This window comes from Carassius carassius, chromosome 4 (assembly GCF_963082965.1).
Source record: "Carassius carassius chromosome 4, fCarCar2.1, whole genome shotgun sequence".
In the NCBI taxonomy this organism is placed as follows: domain Eukaryota; kingdom Metazoa; phylum Chordata; class Actinopteri; order Cypriniformes; family Cyprinidae; genus Carassius; species Carassius carassius.
The window spans coordinates 3,894,589-3,910,665 of NC_081758.1; the positions used below are offsets into that span (position 1 = coordinate 3,894,589).

A 16,077-nucleotide genomic window follows, 5' to 3' on the forward strand; every position below is an offset into this window, starting at 1 on the left:
TATTTAGAAAAAAAAAGAAGAACATCAAAGCAATTTGCAAGGGTGATCTGAAAAACTACACCAACAACTGAATCTCTGATCTGAAGCTAGTTTCCAGGGTCAAGACTGCACAGATGAATAATAATCTTCAAGTATCAAGTATCACCATTGCTCATACTAACCTTGCATATTAAACTCAGGTGTCCAGTTCAAAAGTATGCTGTGTAATGGGGAAAATACTGCAAGTATTTTTTTTTGTAGGCCAACCCAGCTTTTGCCCATTGCAGTTTCCATTTCAGTAGCATTAAAGCACCATCAACATTTGTTTCTTTTCACACTAATAATGCATGATTTGCAAACTAACACACTTTAAAATTTGCATAACATAACCAGCTGCATATGTATGGATTTTCTGATGTAGTAAACTTGCTCTGTAGCAGACCCAGAACAGCATTGCACTTGTGCTTTGAAGCATTCAGGTATGAGTACTGTCAAACTTAAGCCATGATAAAATAGCTCAAATAATATGCCATGACACATTCCTTATCCAAAGCTACACTCGATGCTGCATTTCATTGACACTGATGAGAACATTCTTAATTTGACCGGCTGTAAAACGTGTAGGAAACATGAAAAAAATTGACTTACACAACCTTGGTCAGTGACATCATTGGAATGCGTGAATGTAAGAGGTTATAAATAGACGTGAAATGCACCTTCAGGTTTCTTCATCTTTGGTGTGTGTGTGTGCGTGCACAATACAGAGCTGGGTAGTAACTGATTACATATAATCTGGATTACATAATCAGATTCCAAAAAACTAAGTACTTGTAATTAGATTCAATTACATTTTAAAATATTCAGAATCAGACCACGGTTACATTTTTATTGATTACATGTTTACATATAATTCACATAATAACAATAAATTATTCATAATTTATGGAATCTTACTAATTATTATTTTTCATCTTTTAAATATCCCTTTCTAAAGTATCAAGCTATGCCAAAAAGTTACTGTCCATTACTTTCAAAATGTTCTAGGTCTCATGGCGGCTGCATTCACACTGATAACTTATGATTATGATAACTGATAACTCCTGCACATGAAACCGTTTCAGTTATGACTCAGAGCCAGGGGATTTCATCCAAGGGCCAATCCCCAAATGCAGAAAAGAGTTACAGTACATGCCAAGGGTTTCATACCCTATGTAGTTCAGACAGCACATGCCTAGAGTGGGACCCTAGGTAAGAAACCATTCTTACCTTGGGTCCCACTCTAGGCATGTGTTGTCATCTCAATAATGATAGATGCTTCCCTCACAGGCTGGGTTATTGTCTTAGACGGCCATCCAGTCCAAAGGATCTGGAGAGGCCATCTTCTTGATGAAAGTGGGAATGAGATGCTGCACCTCATTGCCTCACTGTGGGCATGTCTAGACATGTCTTCAAACAAAGGTATAATTTGAAGGTGTGTCTATTTCATGTCTATTTATAACCTCTCACGGTTACACATTCCAGTGATGTCTCTTACCGAGGTTATTTAAAGGTGAGGTATATATTTTTCCAAAAACGTTTTCAAGAAGTCGGGCCGAGTACTAAAACAAACTTGCAGCCAATCAGCAGTAAGAGACATGTCTACTCAAGATGTGGAGGAGAGAGTGCTCAGTGAGTACACAGGACGGACATTAGCCGAGCGACGACAGAAAAATAGAGGTGGCGGATAAAAAAACAAAAGAGGGAAACGTCTGCAGAATAAAAAAAGAAGGCTTACTATAAGGCAAGAAGTAGGACCCTTGTAAATATCAGATCAGCTTTCTAGTGCTTGAGAGAACTCAAGGAGCGGGGAGGCCTGCAATAGGATGCAGAGTTTGTTTTGTTTCTTCTCGATAGGTGAATAACATTGGTTTTGTTTTGTTTCACAGATATAATATATGCTGGCTTTTGCTTGAATATGTTCATGTGTCATGTTCACTTGTATGTTTATCTGCAATCTTATTGTCGTTCCCTTCAGATATGATAAAGACACATACATTTCCACACCCTATAAGCCTGGAGCATCTAAACCTCCTCCAGTGTCAGTTCCCAAAGTGTGTCCAAAAAGCAAGATAATATGTTTCATAAAGCAGATTCTGCCATAATTGTTTCCTTGGTTGCATAGGTATGTGTGGGCGGAGCTATCAAAATAGGGGTGAGTCCCTTTTGTGGTAGGAGCGTGTTTGTTTTGGTAATTTGAAATATCATCATTGACTACCATAATTCAATCACTCTTGGCATGTTCCATGCCTCACAGTGGATCAAACAGAGAATGTTCTCATCAGTGTTAATTAAATGTAACATCTAGTTCCTGCATTTATTCAGGGAACAGGGTTACAGTCAAGTAACCTGAGGCATTTTTCCTTCTTTTCGATTATTACAAAAATACACACAAGTTTATGATTCTTACACATTTTGTTAATCTTGTACACAAATGAACTGCAGATGCAGAAGCATGCGCATAAACAAAACAAGACAGGAAGATCTAGTTTCTGCAAAAAAAAAAAAAAAAAAAAAAGGAAACAGAACCACAAGACATGCCTATAAAGCAGCAGCCTTTAAGATGAAATATCACTGCATTCATGCTGAGATCACACACAGCACAAGACACTTATTAAATGTATTCATAAACCAAGTGCTTTGTCAACAAAATGGATCTGTTCAATACATATTTGATTGTGGGCCTATTTTTCACTGAATCAATTTACTGCCAGAGAATGTCTGTGTGATGTATTTCACTTGTCCTTTTACAGTGGCATTGAATTGCAGCAGCTTTCCATCTAAATAATATGAAGATATAAGATATTTTCCAAACCCTAGTGAGCAGTTGTGCTGTATAGGCAACTGCAAATACTTTATATGGTTGTGTACAGAGGAGTTAACATCTACTCTGTCAACTCTAAGTAAAATGTTAGGTTGACTTAAAAACAAGTTTTAAGAAAAGAAAGAAAAATTAAAGGTTTACAGTGAGTACTCTTCAAAGTGTATTTTCATCAATTAAAAGTATAAAGCAAGTAAACTAACTGTACATGTTTAAACTTCAGTTTACTTGAACTACAAAAAAAAAAAAAAAAAACTATTTAACTTTACTACTCAAACTTAAAAATAAAAACACATTTAAACTTAATTCTAATTCTGTTCCAAGAATTATTGAAATAGCACACTTAGAAATATAACACTAGTACATTACATTGATTTGATTGATATACTTAATTCAAAGTATACTTCTTTTTCTGTAAGGGAAGATAATTTCTTGTACACTATTAGACATTGTGCAGCAAATGTCTTTAAAAGCATTTTAAACCCGAGGTACAGCCAAACATGTCTATCTCAGGTAGTTATGGAGAGCCAATAGGTGTGTTCGACTTCATGCACCACTGCACAGACTGATTGGCGAGAGTAACCACTTGCAGTCGGGGGCGGATTTGAAAGTGGAGACATCAAGTCGGACACTTTCTGCTGCTGGTAGTGATGCTCTCGCTGCATACTTTATCACAGATGAAGTGAATAACATGCAATATCTGTCAAATACACGGACATTGCAAAACTAAACGCATGCGAGAAGTGATAAGGAAATAACTCCTCCCCAAACTTCCCGCTGCCCTGTATCTTGCTCTCTCATTGGCTTTAGGTCATCACAGATGTATTTTTCAGCCAGAACTAATTTCACACAGCAGGATTTTGAATCACAGACAGGTCCAGATATTTAGCATGACAGATATTTCATGGGCAAGCACCAATTTGTTGGGGCTAAAATCGTGTAGTATGAACTCAACATAACGGGGTGTTTACAAGACACCTGTTGGTGCAGCCATCCCCAAAAGAGCTGGGAATGCCGGTTCTTATAACGGAGGATAAAAACTAAACACACAGACAGTCAACTTCTGTTTGGCCTGCATGCACACACTACACTGAGAATAAGCAGTGGCCATTTATTAATAATTGCACACCGGTGTGTCACCCCACCCTCTTCCAGAAACTAAGTCACAGGGTCAATGTGACATAAGTCAACATAACTCAACAACACCAGTTTCAACTAAAACAGGAAAACCTTTTATCCATTTTGTCTGTTCATTTACATGACCACTACATTTTGGGGGCCTGAAAATGAAAACATTGGAAAACAGGTTCCAAGGTGCAAGTTTTTGAAAACAATACCTTTATCATATCAGTGCAAACTACAAAAACAAAATTTGTGAACACGGTGATGTCATGTTCGTTATGTGTTTCGGAGAGTTTCTTTACAAAGTGACATTACCAGCTACTGGCCTGACATGCATAATACAGTTGTTTTTAGTCATTTTCATGGATCTATGTGAACGGGGATTGTTTAGACTACATTGTTGTTGACCCTGTCATAATATTCTGTATTAAAGTCTCCTTAAAAATCAATCAATCTAAAATTCCATAAAATATTGAGGAGACTCAGATAACACCTGAATCTCAATCAGCAACTGTCCTGACTCCTTTCTTCAGCCTGTGGCAGAGGGTGTGAATACTTAGTGTCAGGAGTGTGAGTGCTGGTGTCAGACCTCTTGGCTTTGGACACAGATGGTGTTCTCCCCTGCAGCAGCACAGGTCACGTTAGCATAGCTAATCACTGTCAGAGAGACACTTCATATCCGTGCCTGCAAACATGCTTACCATACTGACACCAGCCGAGAATCCTCTCGCTGTCTTGTCTTGTTTTGGAAAATTATTCTGATTGAGTGGCTTTAAAGATCCACGATGGTAATTAATTGACTCTGAGGGCACACAAATAGAAACCTCATGTTGAGCTTGATGAAGCTTATTAGGATGAGAAAACTGAACTTGTACAACAGTCTCCTTAAATTTCAAGAATAATGTCAGCAAGACAGTTTAAGATCTTCCACTCTAATGTTGTATTCTAAAGTTGCACACCCTTATGAAAAATAAGTGTGCTTAATTGTACTGGATGTGCACATTTAGATTTTTTTTAACACCATACTTTCACATAATATATTAATGAAACGAATGGCCAAGTGTACTTAAAGAGTCATCACTGTTTCTTAACACACTTAAGTACAATTTTAAAAAGTAATACTTAAAGTACATTTTAAATAATATTTTGCTTTGAAGAACACATTTTTTGACATGTTGACTAACATACTGAAGCATATGTAAAGTACCAGTTAAAATAACCATTTTAACTGTAGTGTGTTATTCAGTATCATACTGTATTTAAAGTTAATATATTTTAAGTACACAAATTTAAATATAAATTCCAAATATATTTAAATACATACAAGTATTTTTTAGTTTTTCATAATTGTTTGTCAGTACATTCAACAGTAACTTTAACCATATTTCAGAGACAACAGAATTATGACATATAAAGATGTTCTAAAGACCTACTTAAGAATGTTTTAAGGTGTTAAAGCGCGAATATTTTTTAGCATATAAGCACTTAAAATTCTTATGACTTTAGAATAAAATATATGCATATGGACTATTTTGATTGTAATTTTACTGCATGATGCTCCTTTATCAATGCTTTATCAAAGCCTAGTCAAAATAGGCTTTCATTGTATGAGAAAGAAAGGCCTTTTAGAACAAAACGAGGATGAGAACATTGAAATATTCCACTAAAATGCTTGCACAAGCCCCAAGAACTTCTACACCAGCCGAATGTGTGTCAGCCTGGCATCTCTGACCATAAAACTGGCATAAGCAGCTCCCCTCCCTCAACCTTTCTGAGTCTTAATCTACTTACCAGACCAACCCCGCATGTAAATCTATGCAAATGTGCAGCGGGAATTGTGTGGAAAGCAAAATCACAAGCCATGAGAGAAAATGAGAAACTCTCGACACAGAATGCAGCGTCAGGCACAGTGGTATTAACGTATCATACTGACCCCCTCTCATGTAATATTTGATTCATTTGGTTCCTTTTTATTCCTGGAAAGGCATACTCTGCTTGTAGCGGCCCGGTGAACTCTCACTTCCCCTCGCTTTAATTGAGTTCCAGCTCTGCGCCAGAGTTTGTCCCATTAGCCTGTTTGTTATTCTCAATGGATGCAGAAAAAGAGTTTTGTGCTGAAGGCAATTTTTTTGTGGGCAGTAATTAAGGGTCCTGGAAAGATTTTATTTCAAGGAGCCTGAGAAAGTGCGCCAGAGGGGTGAGGTGTTTAAAAATCAAGGCTAAAACGAATTATTTTCACACTTCTCTATTTTAGTGCTCCGACCCGGCAGACAACGCATTCACTCGGGTTTCATTTCAGGGTGAAGACTCGTGCTGCTAAAGTGTGACTGAGAACTAAGGCTAATGGGATGGGATGTTTCTTAAGCTCTCACCTGATTGGGTGTCAGTGGCATGTGGTGAATTTGTGTAAAAATCAGGCAAAGTCGTCTCTGTGTTTGGGTTCTATATTTTAGTTCTATTCAAATTCATAATACATTTAAAAGATTTTTACTCAGTGTTAAAGGAATGCCAACTATATATACTATCATTAAGCAACCAATACTATACTATTTATACTGATTTTATATAAAAATAATGTTTTATTAAAACAAAGTCAAGTAAAAACCTTTTTTTATATATAACTTTCTGACCGTAAGTGACCAGATTCTCTGTTATCACAAGCGTCATGATGGTTGCAGGCAGAGGGAAGCAGGTTTAATGCTTAATGAGAACCAGCTCACTCGCAGGTCAAGTTCATTTTGGTTTGAACGTGTGGTTGACTTTGTAATCAGTTTGTCCATTCCCACTAGTTTGACGCATTCAGACTTATTTGCAGAGTGTTGTGAGCATCTGGAAGGGTAATGAGCCAGTCACAGCATGATAGAGGACTCCTCTCGTGTGACTTTTCACCTATATTTCATTCTCTATTTCCTCGTTCACATTCACAGCACACGCAATGAGGAAGGCAAAAGAGTTGGTCTCTCTGGGTCTTATTTTATTTTATTTTATTTTAATAAGCCAATGGCTATTGACTTTAAATACATAAATATGATTGATTGATTGATTGATTGATTGATTGACTTCTTTTATGTAAGGCAAGTTTATTTGAGCAATCCCAACAAGAGATGATGTTTGAGTGTGTGAGTGGATTGCAAACCTCTGTTGTGAGTTTGTCCTCTCTTGCGGCCAGTAGAGGAGCTGTGTGTTACGTTCTGGAAGTGTGTGATCTCCATCGTGGTGTTGGTCCGGAAACTCTCTTTAAACCTCTGCATCAGGGCCTCTACGCTCTCCTGATCAGGGTCCAGCACTAAAATAAACACACACACACATACACACGAACCCATGAGACACTGGAAGACACACACCGCTGCTGAAAGGCATTGGAGGGCAGCGCATGATTTACTACATGAGTGAAAATGCTGAAGTCATGCTTATCTATTCCTGTTTAAAAAAAAGGAAAAAGAAAAGATAGATGAGCGTAAAGGCTGTGAGATGATTTACTCAGTAAACGCTTTGTCCTTAAAAGAGAAATGAGAGCATATGAGTTATGCATCTCTAGAACTTCATTTATCGTGTCTTTAACACATTCTCCTTTCCTGTCCTGTCTTATCGCTCTACATCATCTCGTTGCTCGTATCATGAACAGGCGGGCTTTGATGTGCACACTTTGGAAAAGAAGGATAGAGAATGTGGAAAAAAGTGCAGGCCATGAGGGAAGAGAGTTTCCTCTTCAGCAGTTTGCACAAGTAAAAGACCTTTTGTTATCACCATGAGAGTAAAAGTCGTAATACTCTCGAGATGGTTTCCTACTGTAGAGTCAATGCTCTGCAGAAACAGTCCTTGAAAAAAGTCCAAAAGACCCAAATATATTAAATAGCAGTGAAATACACTACCTGGCTAGTAGTGTTTGACCATGCTTTTTGAACATTTAATTTCAAAACAATGGCTGATATGGTGCTTCAACAGTTTTCGCACTTCTGGAAAAATTGTGGGAACATGGTTGCAGGAATTTACTCCCATTTGAACACAACAGCATAAGTGAGGTCCTGCCTTGATATCTGTTAGAGCAGCCTGTCCCACAGTCATATTACCCATTCATCCCAAAAGGTTTTCACTATACTTCATGTCCAGGCCAGTCAAGGTCTTCCACACTAGACTGATAAACCATTTTACTGGTGGCATCCCCTTGAGAAAGAGAAAAAACTTATATATATATATAAAAAAAAAAGTATTTATAAAAATACTTTGAAAGGATATACTTATTTGCACCTTGGACACTAAATTGCATGTACATTGCAATTGAATTTGAGATGTTCTATAGTTTTAATTTATGTTATCTGAACTTTTCAGATGTACATATTTATATTCTGTTTCATTGTTTTATTGCCTTTGAAATATTGTCAAAGTGTGCCGCTGAATGTACTGGCAATTACTTATGGTAAACTAAAATACACTTATAATGTCATTCTACTGTATATGTCATGTTTGTCAATGCATTTGTACTTACACATATATAATTGTGAAGTTGCAATTTAGTATAATTAAAATACACTAACTTTAAATGTAGTAAACTACTGTTAAAATTATAATCATGCACTTTATATGTGCTTCGGTATGTAAATCAACACTTCGAAATAAGTGTACTTCGTTAAAACATGACAAAGATGTTTAAAACAATGATTTAAAATGCACTTTAAAGTAAAACTTGATTTCTATTATTGGAAAGTGGATTTTTAAGTGTACTTAAACGTGTTAAAAATTTAAGTGATAGTTTATACTTTATCTGTAAGTACCGTTTTTTTTTTTTTTTTCAGTGCCACAATGAAAGTGACAGTGCTCTTTGGTGCACTTCATTCTACTTAAAACATAGAGATAACAAGTCTAAATGTTTGATTTTGTAAATCTGTTAGGAATGTGTGGGGGCATCCAAATAATATTTACTATAAACCTATGTTTTGCATTATTTCATAGAGTCACACTATAAAGTTATACAAATGTTTTACAATTCAACTAAAACCACGTGAAGGCTGGTGGCGAGTACATTTTAAAGTGTTTTATTGGCTTGCCAAAAAGATAAAATTGGCTTGCCAAAAAGTGAATGAATAAATAAATAATTCTGCACGGGGTCACTGCATGATTTTAGTAAATGTCTTTGGCCCCCCATTTGGAAATCAACAGTACTTCCAAACGGGGGGCCAAAGCAAAAACAAACATTTGGCGCAATGTCCACAATGCTGCAATGTTTGTATTGTATTTCCAACTGGCAGCAAATCAGAGTGCCTCAGGGGACGCCGCTGACCCATCTCAACACGTTCTGGCCCATTTGCACTGCAGCAGAGGCATAATATATAAAAATAAACTTCCCCTTTTATTGTCTGCTCCAGGAGTGGGAGGAAGTGAAACAGAGAGATGGAGTGGGATGAGATGCCTCAAAAAGTCGCAAACAATTTATCTCCCACCTCCATTACAAAGACGCATCGCTACTCCCTACGGCCGGTACTGCATCACAACTTCAATTAACTTGAGATATGTAGAGGGCCGCTCTCTCCACGGAGGCATAATGGCTCTGGACAGGGGCGATTTCCTCGCCGTACTGTGAGGCTTTATGTTAAAGGCCCCCTGATGGAGAAGTTTGCAGATGGATGAGGCCGTGGTCCCTGAAGTGAGCAACTGGTTATTTATTTTTCTGATTTTCATTGGTGTGTGCCATTCTGTCTAATTAGCAGCTGCTTGCTAAATCTAAGTGTCAAACTTATGTGTAGATACTGTTCACTAGACACAAGATCAGTGTGGATAAACCTGCTGTGAAAGCATTTTATCGCTGTACACATACAGAAGAAGCCGTTTGCGGCTTTTATTTTGTAAGAGTGTAGAACCAGCCAGCTGACACTCTGAAAAACCAGGGTTCTTTATTGACAACACTGGTTCCATGAGTGAAGGACAAAGGTTAGTGCTGCAACCATAAAGATGAAAGGATTAGTTCACCCAATAATCAAAATTATGTAATTAATAACTCACCCTCATGTCGTTCCAAACCAGTGAGACCTCTGTTTATCTTCGGAACACAGTTTAAGATATTTTAGATTTAGTACGAGAGCTCTCAGTCCCTCCATTGAAACTGTGTGTACGGTCTACTGTCCATGTCCAGAAAGGTAAGAAAAACATCATTATAGTAGTCAATGTGAAATCAGAGGGTCAGTTAGAATTTTTTGAAGCATCGAAAATACATTTTGGTCTAAAAATAGCAAAAACTACGATTTTATTCAGCATTGTCTTTTCAGTGTCTGTTGTGAGAGAGTTAAAAACTCTGCTGTGATATCTGTGATGTAACCGGATCTTCTTGAACCAGTTCACCAAATCGAACTGAATCGTTTAAACGGTTCACGTCTCCATTAACTTTTTTAATGTGGCTGACACTCCCTCTGAGTTCAAACAAACCAATATCCCGGAGTAATGCATGCACTCATACAGTACACTGACTGAACTGCTGTGAAGAGAGAACTGAAGATGAATACCAAGCCGAGTCGCATTACGAACGAAAGATTGACTCATTCTCGAGTCAAGAACCGGTTGCATCGGTTTTCGGATCACCAGTAGTTATTTTGGACAGTTCGATTCAATAAACTGGTTGAAGAAAACGGTTCACCGGTTCTTTTTCGCTGAATCACTCATGCGCAGTATCATCAGCTCCTCGGTTCTCGAATCGGACGCGTCTGACAGAAACGGTTTTTGACTCGAGAACGAGTCAATCTTTTGTTTGTTATCTGGCTCAGCTCGGTTTTCATCTTAAGTTCTCTCTTCACAGCAGTTCAGTCAGTGTACTGTTTGAGTACATTAATTACTCCGGGATATTGGTTTGTTTTAACTCAGAGGGAGTGTCAGCCACATTAAAAAAAGTTAACAGGTTAAGTCATTTGCAGATTAATGCTTATTGGAGACGCGAAACCATTTTAAACGATTCAGTTCGATTTGGTGAACTGGTTCAAGGGTAACTGTGGGTGAACGCAGGCTCATTTCGGATCAACCCGCGCATCACTGGTAACCGGATCTACTTGAACCAGTATATTTTCGGAGTCATCCAAAAATATTTTTAATGATATTCTGGTCGCGGTCGGGTCGTTTGAAATACCTTTGTAATTTATGTAGTACTAGACACAATTGAGAAATACATAGGCCTACACTTTATTGGCTGAATAACTGGCGTGAATAGAGTGACCCCCTGTCCCGCTTTGTTGTACTGTACTGCAATTTTACCCTTTGTCCCGCCTCATTCAAACGGTTACATCGAATGATTAGTTCGCGAACCGGATATCACTAAACTGTTGTGTTTTGAACTCTCTCACAACAGGCACGGAAGAGAAGACAATGCTGAATAAAGTCGTAGTTTTTGCTTCATACTACATACTACTAGAGAGACTGTAAAACTTGGTCAGGCTTTCTGGGATGGTAATCAAATGGTTCAGGTCATACTTAGAAGGGAGAGGTTATTATGTGAGTATAGGAGAGTGTAAGTCTAAGTTGACGTCCATGACATGTGGAGTCCCACATGCCTCAATTCTTGCACCACTCTTGTTTAGCCTGTATATGCTCCGAAGTCAAATAATGAGAAATAACCAAATTGCCTATCATAGCTATGCTAATGATACCCAGATTTACCTAGCCTTATTGCCAAATAACTACAGCCCCTTTGACTCCCTCTGGAAACAAAGATGAGTTCTCAGGGTGAATGCATACATTGATGTTACGTTGCTAAATGGCCACGGTTACCTGCTGCTGAGTGCGGTTATTTCTATCTGTTTTTAATTTCCTATACAGATCACGTGAGGTCCCCGCCGGCTGTGATTGTGGGCGGGGCAACTGCTTTAAAGGCGCCCAGTCTGGGGACGTGCTCTCTCTCACTTCTCATCCGCTCCTGGTAGCAGACGGAGCACAAGCTCCGACGCGTGCTCGGCCTGCTGCTTCCTTTGAACTTGTTTAGAGCTTGTTTCGATGTTGGTTTCACAAGCACGGTGCCGATATGGGATTATTGTTTGTTATTTTTAGTTTATTATATTTATTTACAGCTGGTGGTAACTGGTGATGGGTTTTTGCATATTATTTAGTACAGATTAGTGGAGAGCAGGAGAAAGAAGACCCGGAAGACTCACACAAACTCTGTCTTGTGTTTTGAACGGGAGGCAGGCAAGTTTCATCCGCTTTGAAGAATAGTGTGGGTCAGGGTTTTCTTTTGTTTTTGTTATGTTTATTTTTGCCACCATGCTCTGCGTACGCTAAGGCGTATCACCTAATTAAAATAATTTATTTAGACTGTCATCGAATCTTTGTCAATCGGTCTTTTATATGTTATGCTGATCCATAATTAATTGATGGGTTCGTAACATATAAATGGGGGCTCGTTTAGCCGGGTTTTGAACTATGTTTTGAAGAAGTTCGATTTTCTCTTAGTGAAAATCTTTTTCTGTGGTGGTCGCACTGCGCGCTGTGAGTGCGCATTAGTTTGCTGTGATCGCTTTTTGTTAATTATGCCGTGGATTTTCGGTGACTTTTCTTTAGTGTATTTTATTTTTTTCGTTTAGGGTGGACCTATTCTTATTATTCGCAATGTTTAATTTAGATGTCTTTATTCTCGCTCCTTCACAGGAGGTTTTCTTAACTGCTACGCGTGATGACCTTGTTAGAATTGCTGGCCACTATAAACTTGAGGTGAGTGGTAACCCTTCCAAGGCTGAACTTCAGGATAGGCTTCTGGAAGGTTTGCGAGAACTTGGAGTATTTTTGAAAGTATCTCCGGATGCATCTACATTGCCTGAGGGTAAGCGTTTTCCTATTGAACCTCCACCTTCACCTAGTAAAGCAGTACTAGAATTAAAACGTTTACAGTTAAGAGAGAAGGAAATTGAATGGGAACGCGAAAAAACTAGATTAGAGGCTGATAGACAGACAGTACGAGAACGGGAGAAGAGAGAACATGAATTAAGATTGAAAGATCTTGAGTTTGCGCAAGCATTACGTATTAAAGAGCTCGAGCTGAAGGCTCGTGAGGCTGGTGTTTCTGTTAGGCAAGATCAATTTGACATAACTCGTAACATTCACCTTGTTCCACCTTTTAATGAGAGCGAAGTTGATAAGTTTTTTGCACATTTCGGGCGCGTAGCAACAACATTTAAATGGCCCAAAGAAATTTGGACCATGACGTTACAGTGTGTTTTTACTGGGAAGGCGCAGGAAGCTTATTCCTCGTTAATTCTGGAAGACGCAGCAGATTACGAGAAAGTTAAACATGCTGTTTTGCGCATTTATGCTCTTGTGCCTGAGGCGTATCGACAGAAATTTCGCAATTATCATAAACCTGAAGCTCTTACACATGTCAAGTATGTTAGAGAAAAAGAAATGCTATTTGATCGCTGGCTTAGCTCGCAAGAAGTGACAACCTTTCAATCTCTTCGTGATTTGATTATTCTTGAAGATTTTAAAAACGGCCTTCCTCAAATAGTCGCTACACATGTTAGTGAGCATCAGAATCTGACTCCGGCTCGTGCAGCTGTACTTGCGGATTAGTATGTACTCACACACAAGCGTGTTCCTTCTAATTCAAAATTTTCACAAAACGTTTCTAGTCATCCAAATGTGTCCAAGGTTTCTAGAGAAACCGTGCCTGTTTCTGGCCGCTCTTCAGACTGGCGTCCGTCGGGGGTCTAATGCTACAGCTCCGACCTGCGCGTACTGTAAGAAACGTGGTCATGTTCTGGCAGAGTGTTATTCTCTGAAACGTAAAAATAAGGTAGCGAGTCAACCAGCTTCTGGTAGATCAGAGGTAGGGTTGTGTGTTTCGAACTTGCCTGTGAGTAGGGACGATACTGATAACCACAGTTTTGCGCCTTTTATAATGGATGGCTTTGTCTCTTTGCCCGGTGAACGCTCAAAAATTCCTGTAAAAATTATGCGTGACACTGGCGCTTCACAGAGCTTTATCGTACAAGATGTGTTGCCTTTTAGTGAGAAGACTTTTACTGGGGATAGTATTCTTGTACGTGGATTTGAAATGGGTTGTGTTAATGTCCCTCTGAGAGATTTCTCTTATGTCTGAATTAGTCACTGGCAGTGTTGGGGAGTAACTAGTTACATGTAACGGCGTTACGTAATTAAATTACAAAATTATTGTAACTGTAATTAGTTACAGTTACTAAGAAAAAATGAGTAATTAAATTACAGTTACTTATGTATTTTTTAACGATTACAAAGGGGATTACATTTGAATATTTACACGCATCCACATACAGATTTAACTGATTTCTTTCCCAAATTGCACTGACTATTCTGAGACATACCCCCTAATAATTTCCGGGATGCGGAAATACAGTCTGGTTCGTAGAATCCAGTCATAAAAACGGAATGCCTAACGCGGACGGAATATGCCACATTTTGGATGACTAAATCAAAAGTAGGTCAGTACACTTGAATCAAAACATGACATCGACTAGTGTCTGTGAATATAAAGCCCCAAAAATGCAATATATGACTTGTACATTCTGCGTGTCTGTCAGGCGCGGACTGGACACCGGGAGAACCGGGACAATTCCCGGTGGCCTGGCAGCCGATTTTACCCCACTATTTAATATCATTATTGTATAATTGCCTGCCGAATGTACTAAAGTGATCATTTGCAAATCCGGCATTTGATAATTAAATCTCTAATAATTCATGAATTGTTTAGTCATGACTCGCGCGCTCTCCGCGCCTCCGCCAAATGGTTTGGATCAGACTCAGAGTAATCAATGTGAGAGAGAGAGAGAGAGAGAGAGAGAGAGAGAGAGAGAGAATAGAGTAGACTGCTGGAGCAGAGAAGCAGAACTCCTGTTCAGGGTTTCAGGTCAGTTTCGTCTGTAAAGATGCTTTTTTGTCTTTGATTTTTTATTTATTTAATCAAGTAGCAGCATAAAATACTATATAAAGGACATCATTAGGCTATTATCTGTTGTAATGTTACAGTAGTAATTTAGCTGAAAAAAAAAATCCTATTTTTTTTTATAGGTTTAGGGGGAGCTACGACAGACAACAACACAACCCTTACGAAAATTAACATTTTAATATTTAACTATAAATCAAGAGAAAATGGTTACTATTGTTTAACTGTGATAACCAAAAATGTAAAATTATTTCAAATGTATTTATTTAAGAATAAATACAAATCCATTTGCAAAAAAAAAAAAAAAGGTTATTTTACTTTTATATAGGCTAATAAAAGCATGGTTAATTTTTTGTAAGGGAAAAACATGACTCGTGTACAGTATTAGGATTTTTCTATAAAGATATTGTAGTATTGTATTGTAAAGTATAGTTTTGTTCAATCTTGAGTATTAAAGTCACGAGAGAGATGGATAACAGGGCAAAATAAAGAGACTGAAGAGAAAAATGGAAGTGAAGGTGCAGTTCAGGAGAGAACTTTTAATTATTTTGCATGTCCCCAAATTAAAGATTTAAACCTTTTTTATGTCAGGCCCATACAAAAAATAGTTTTGTTCATGAATTTGTTTGTATGAATTTTCCAGTCTGAATTTTTTTCCCAGTCCGCCCCTCCTGTAAATTAATGGCAAAGACATGGTTTCATTTACCACACATAGGCCTACTGAAGCTCGCAGTGTTTTCAACCTCTGCCGTCTCAATATAGGAGTACACGAGCACATAAACATAATGTCTAGAACTGCTCTGTGTCACTTCATGTGCATTTTACTTATTTTGAGAAAACTATCATCATATACAGAGACAGCAGTTTCAAAAAAACACAATGTTTCAGGAGTTTATTACACCGAATACGTCACATGCTTATTAGATAACTGTATTTAAGTTGATGTATATGCTTTTATTTATTATTCTTTAATTTTCACCAAAAAATAGAAAAGTAATCAAAAAGTACTCAAAAGTAATTAGTTACATTACTTTAATAAAGTAATTGAAAAAGTTACACAACTATTACATTTTAAACAGGGTAACTTGTAATCTGTAACCTATTACATTTCCAAAGTAACCTTCCCAACACTGGTCACTGGCAAAGTTACTGTGGGCGTGGCCCTTCTGTGCCTGTTGAAAATGTAGCTGTGCTGCTTGGTAACGATTTGTGTGGTGGAAAACGGCTATTTTTT

At 38.0% G+C, this 16,077-nt stretch overlaps 1 protein-coding gene across 3 annotated transcripts in view; it reads right to left on the reverse strand.

Moving 5' to 3' along the window:
• LOC132132764 (astrotactin-2-like) overlaps nt 1-16,077 on the reverse strand; it is a 498,987-nt gene that overhangs the window by 260,775 nt on the left and 222,135 nt on the right. For 2 of the 3 annotated variants that reach the window (XM_059545288.1, XM_059545303.1), the window contains one exon: nt 7,095-7,244. The exons of the other annotated variant lie outside the window; for it this stretch is intronic. In XM_059545288.1, coding sequence (XP_059401271.1) covers nt 7,095-7,244 — 150 coding nt within the window. The remainder of the gene's footprint in view (nt 1-7,094; nt 7,245-16,077) is intronic. 3 annotated transcript variants of the gene reach the window in all.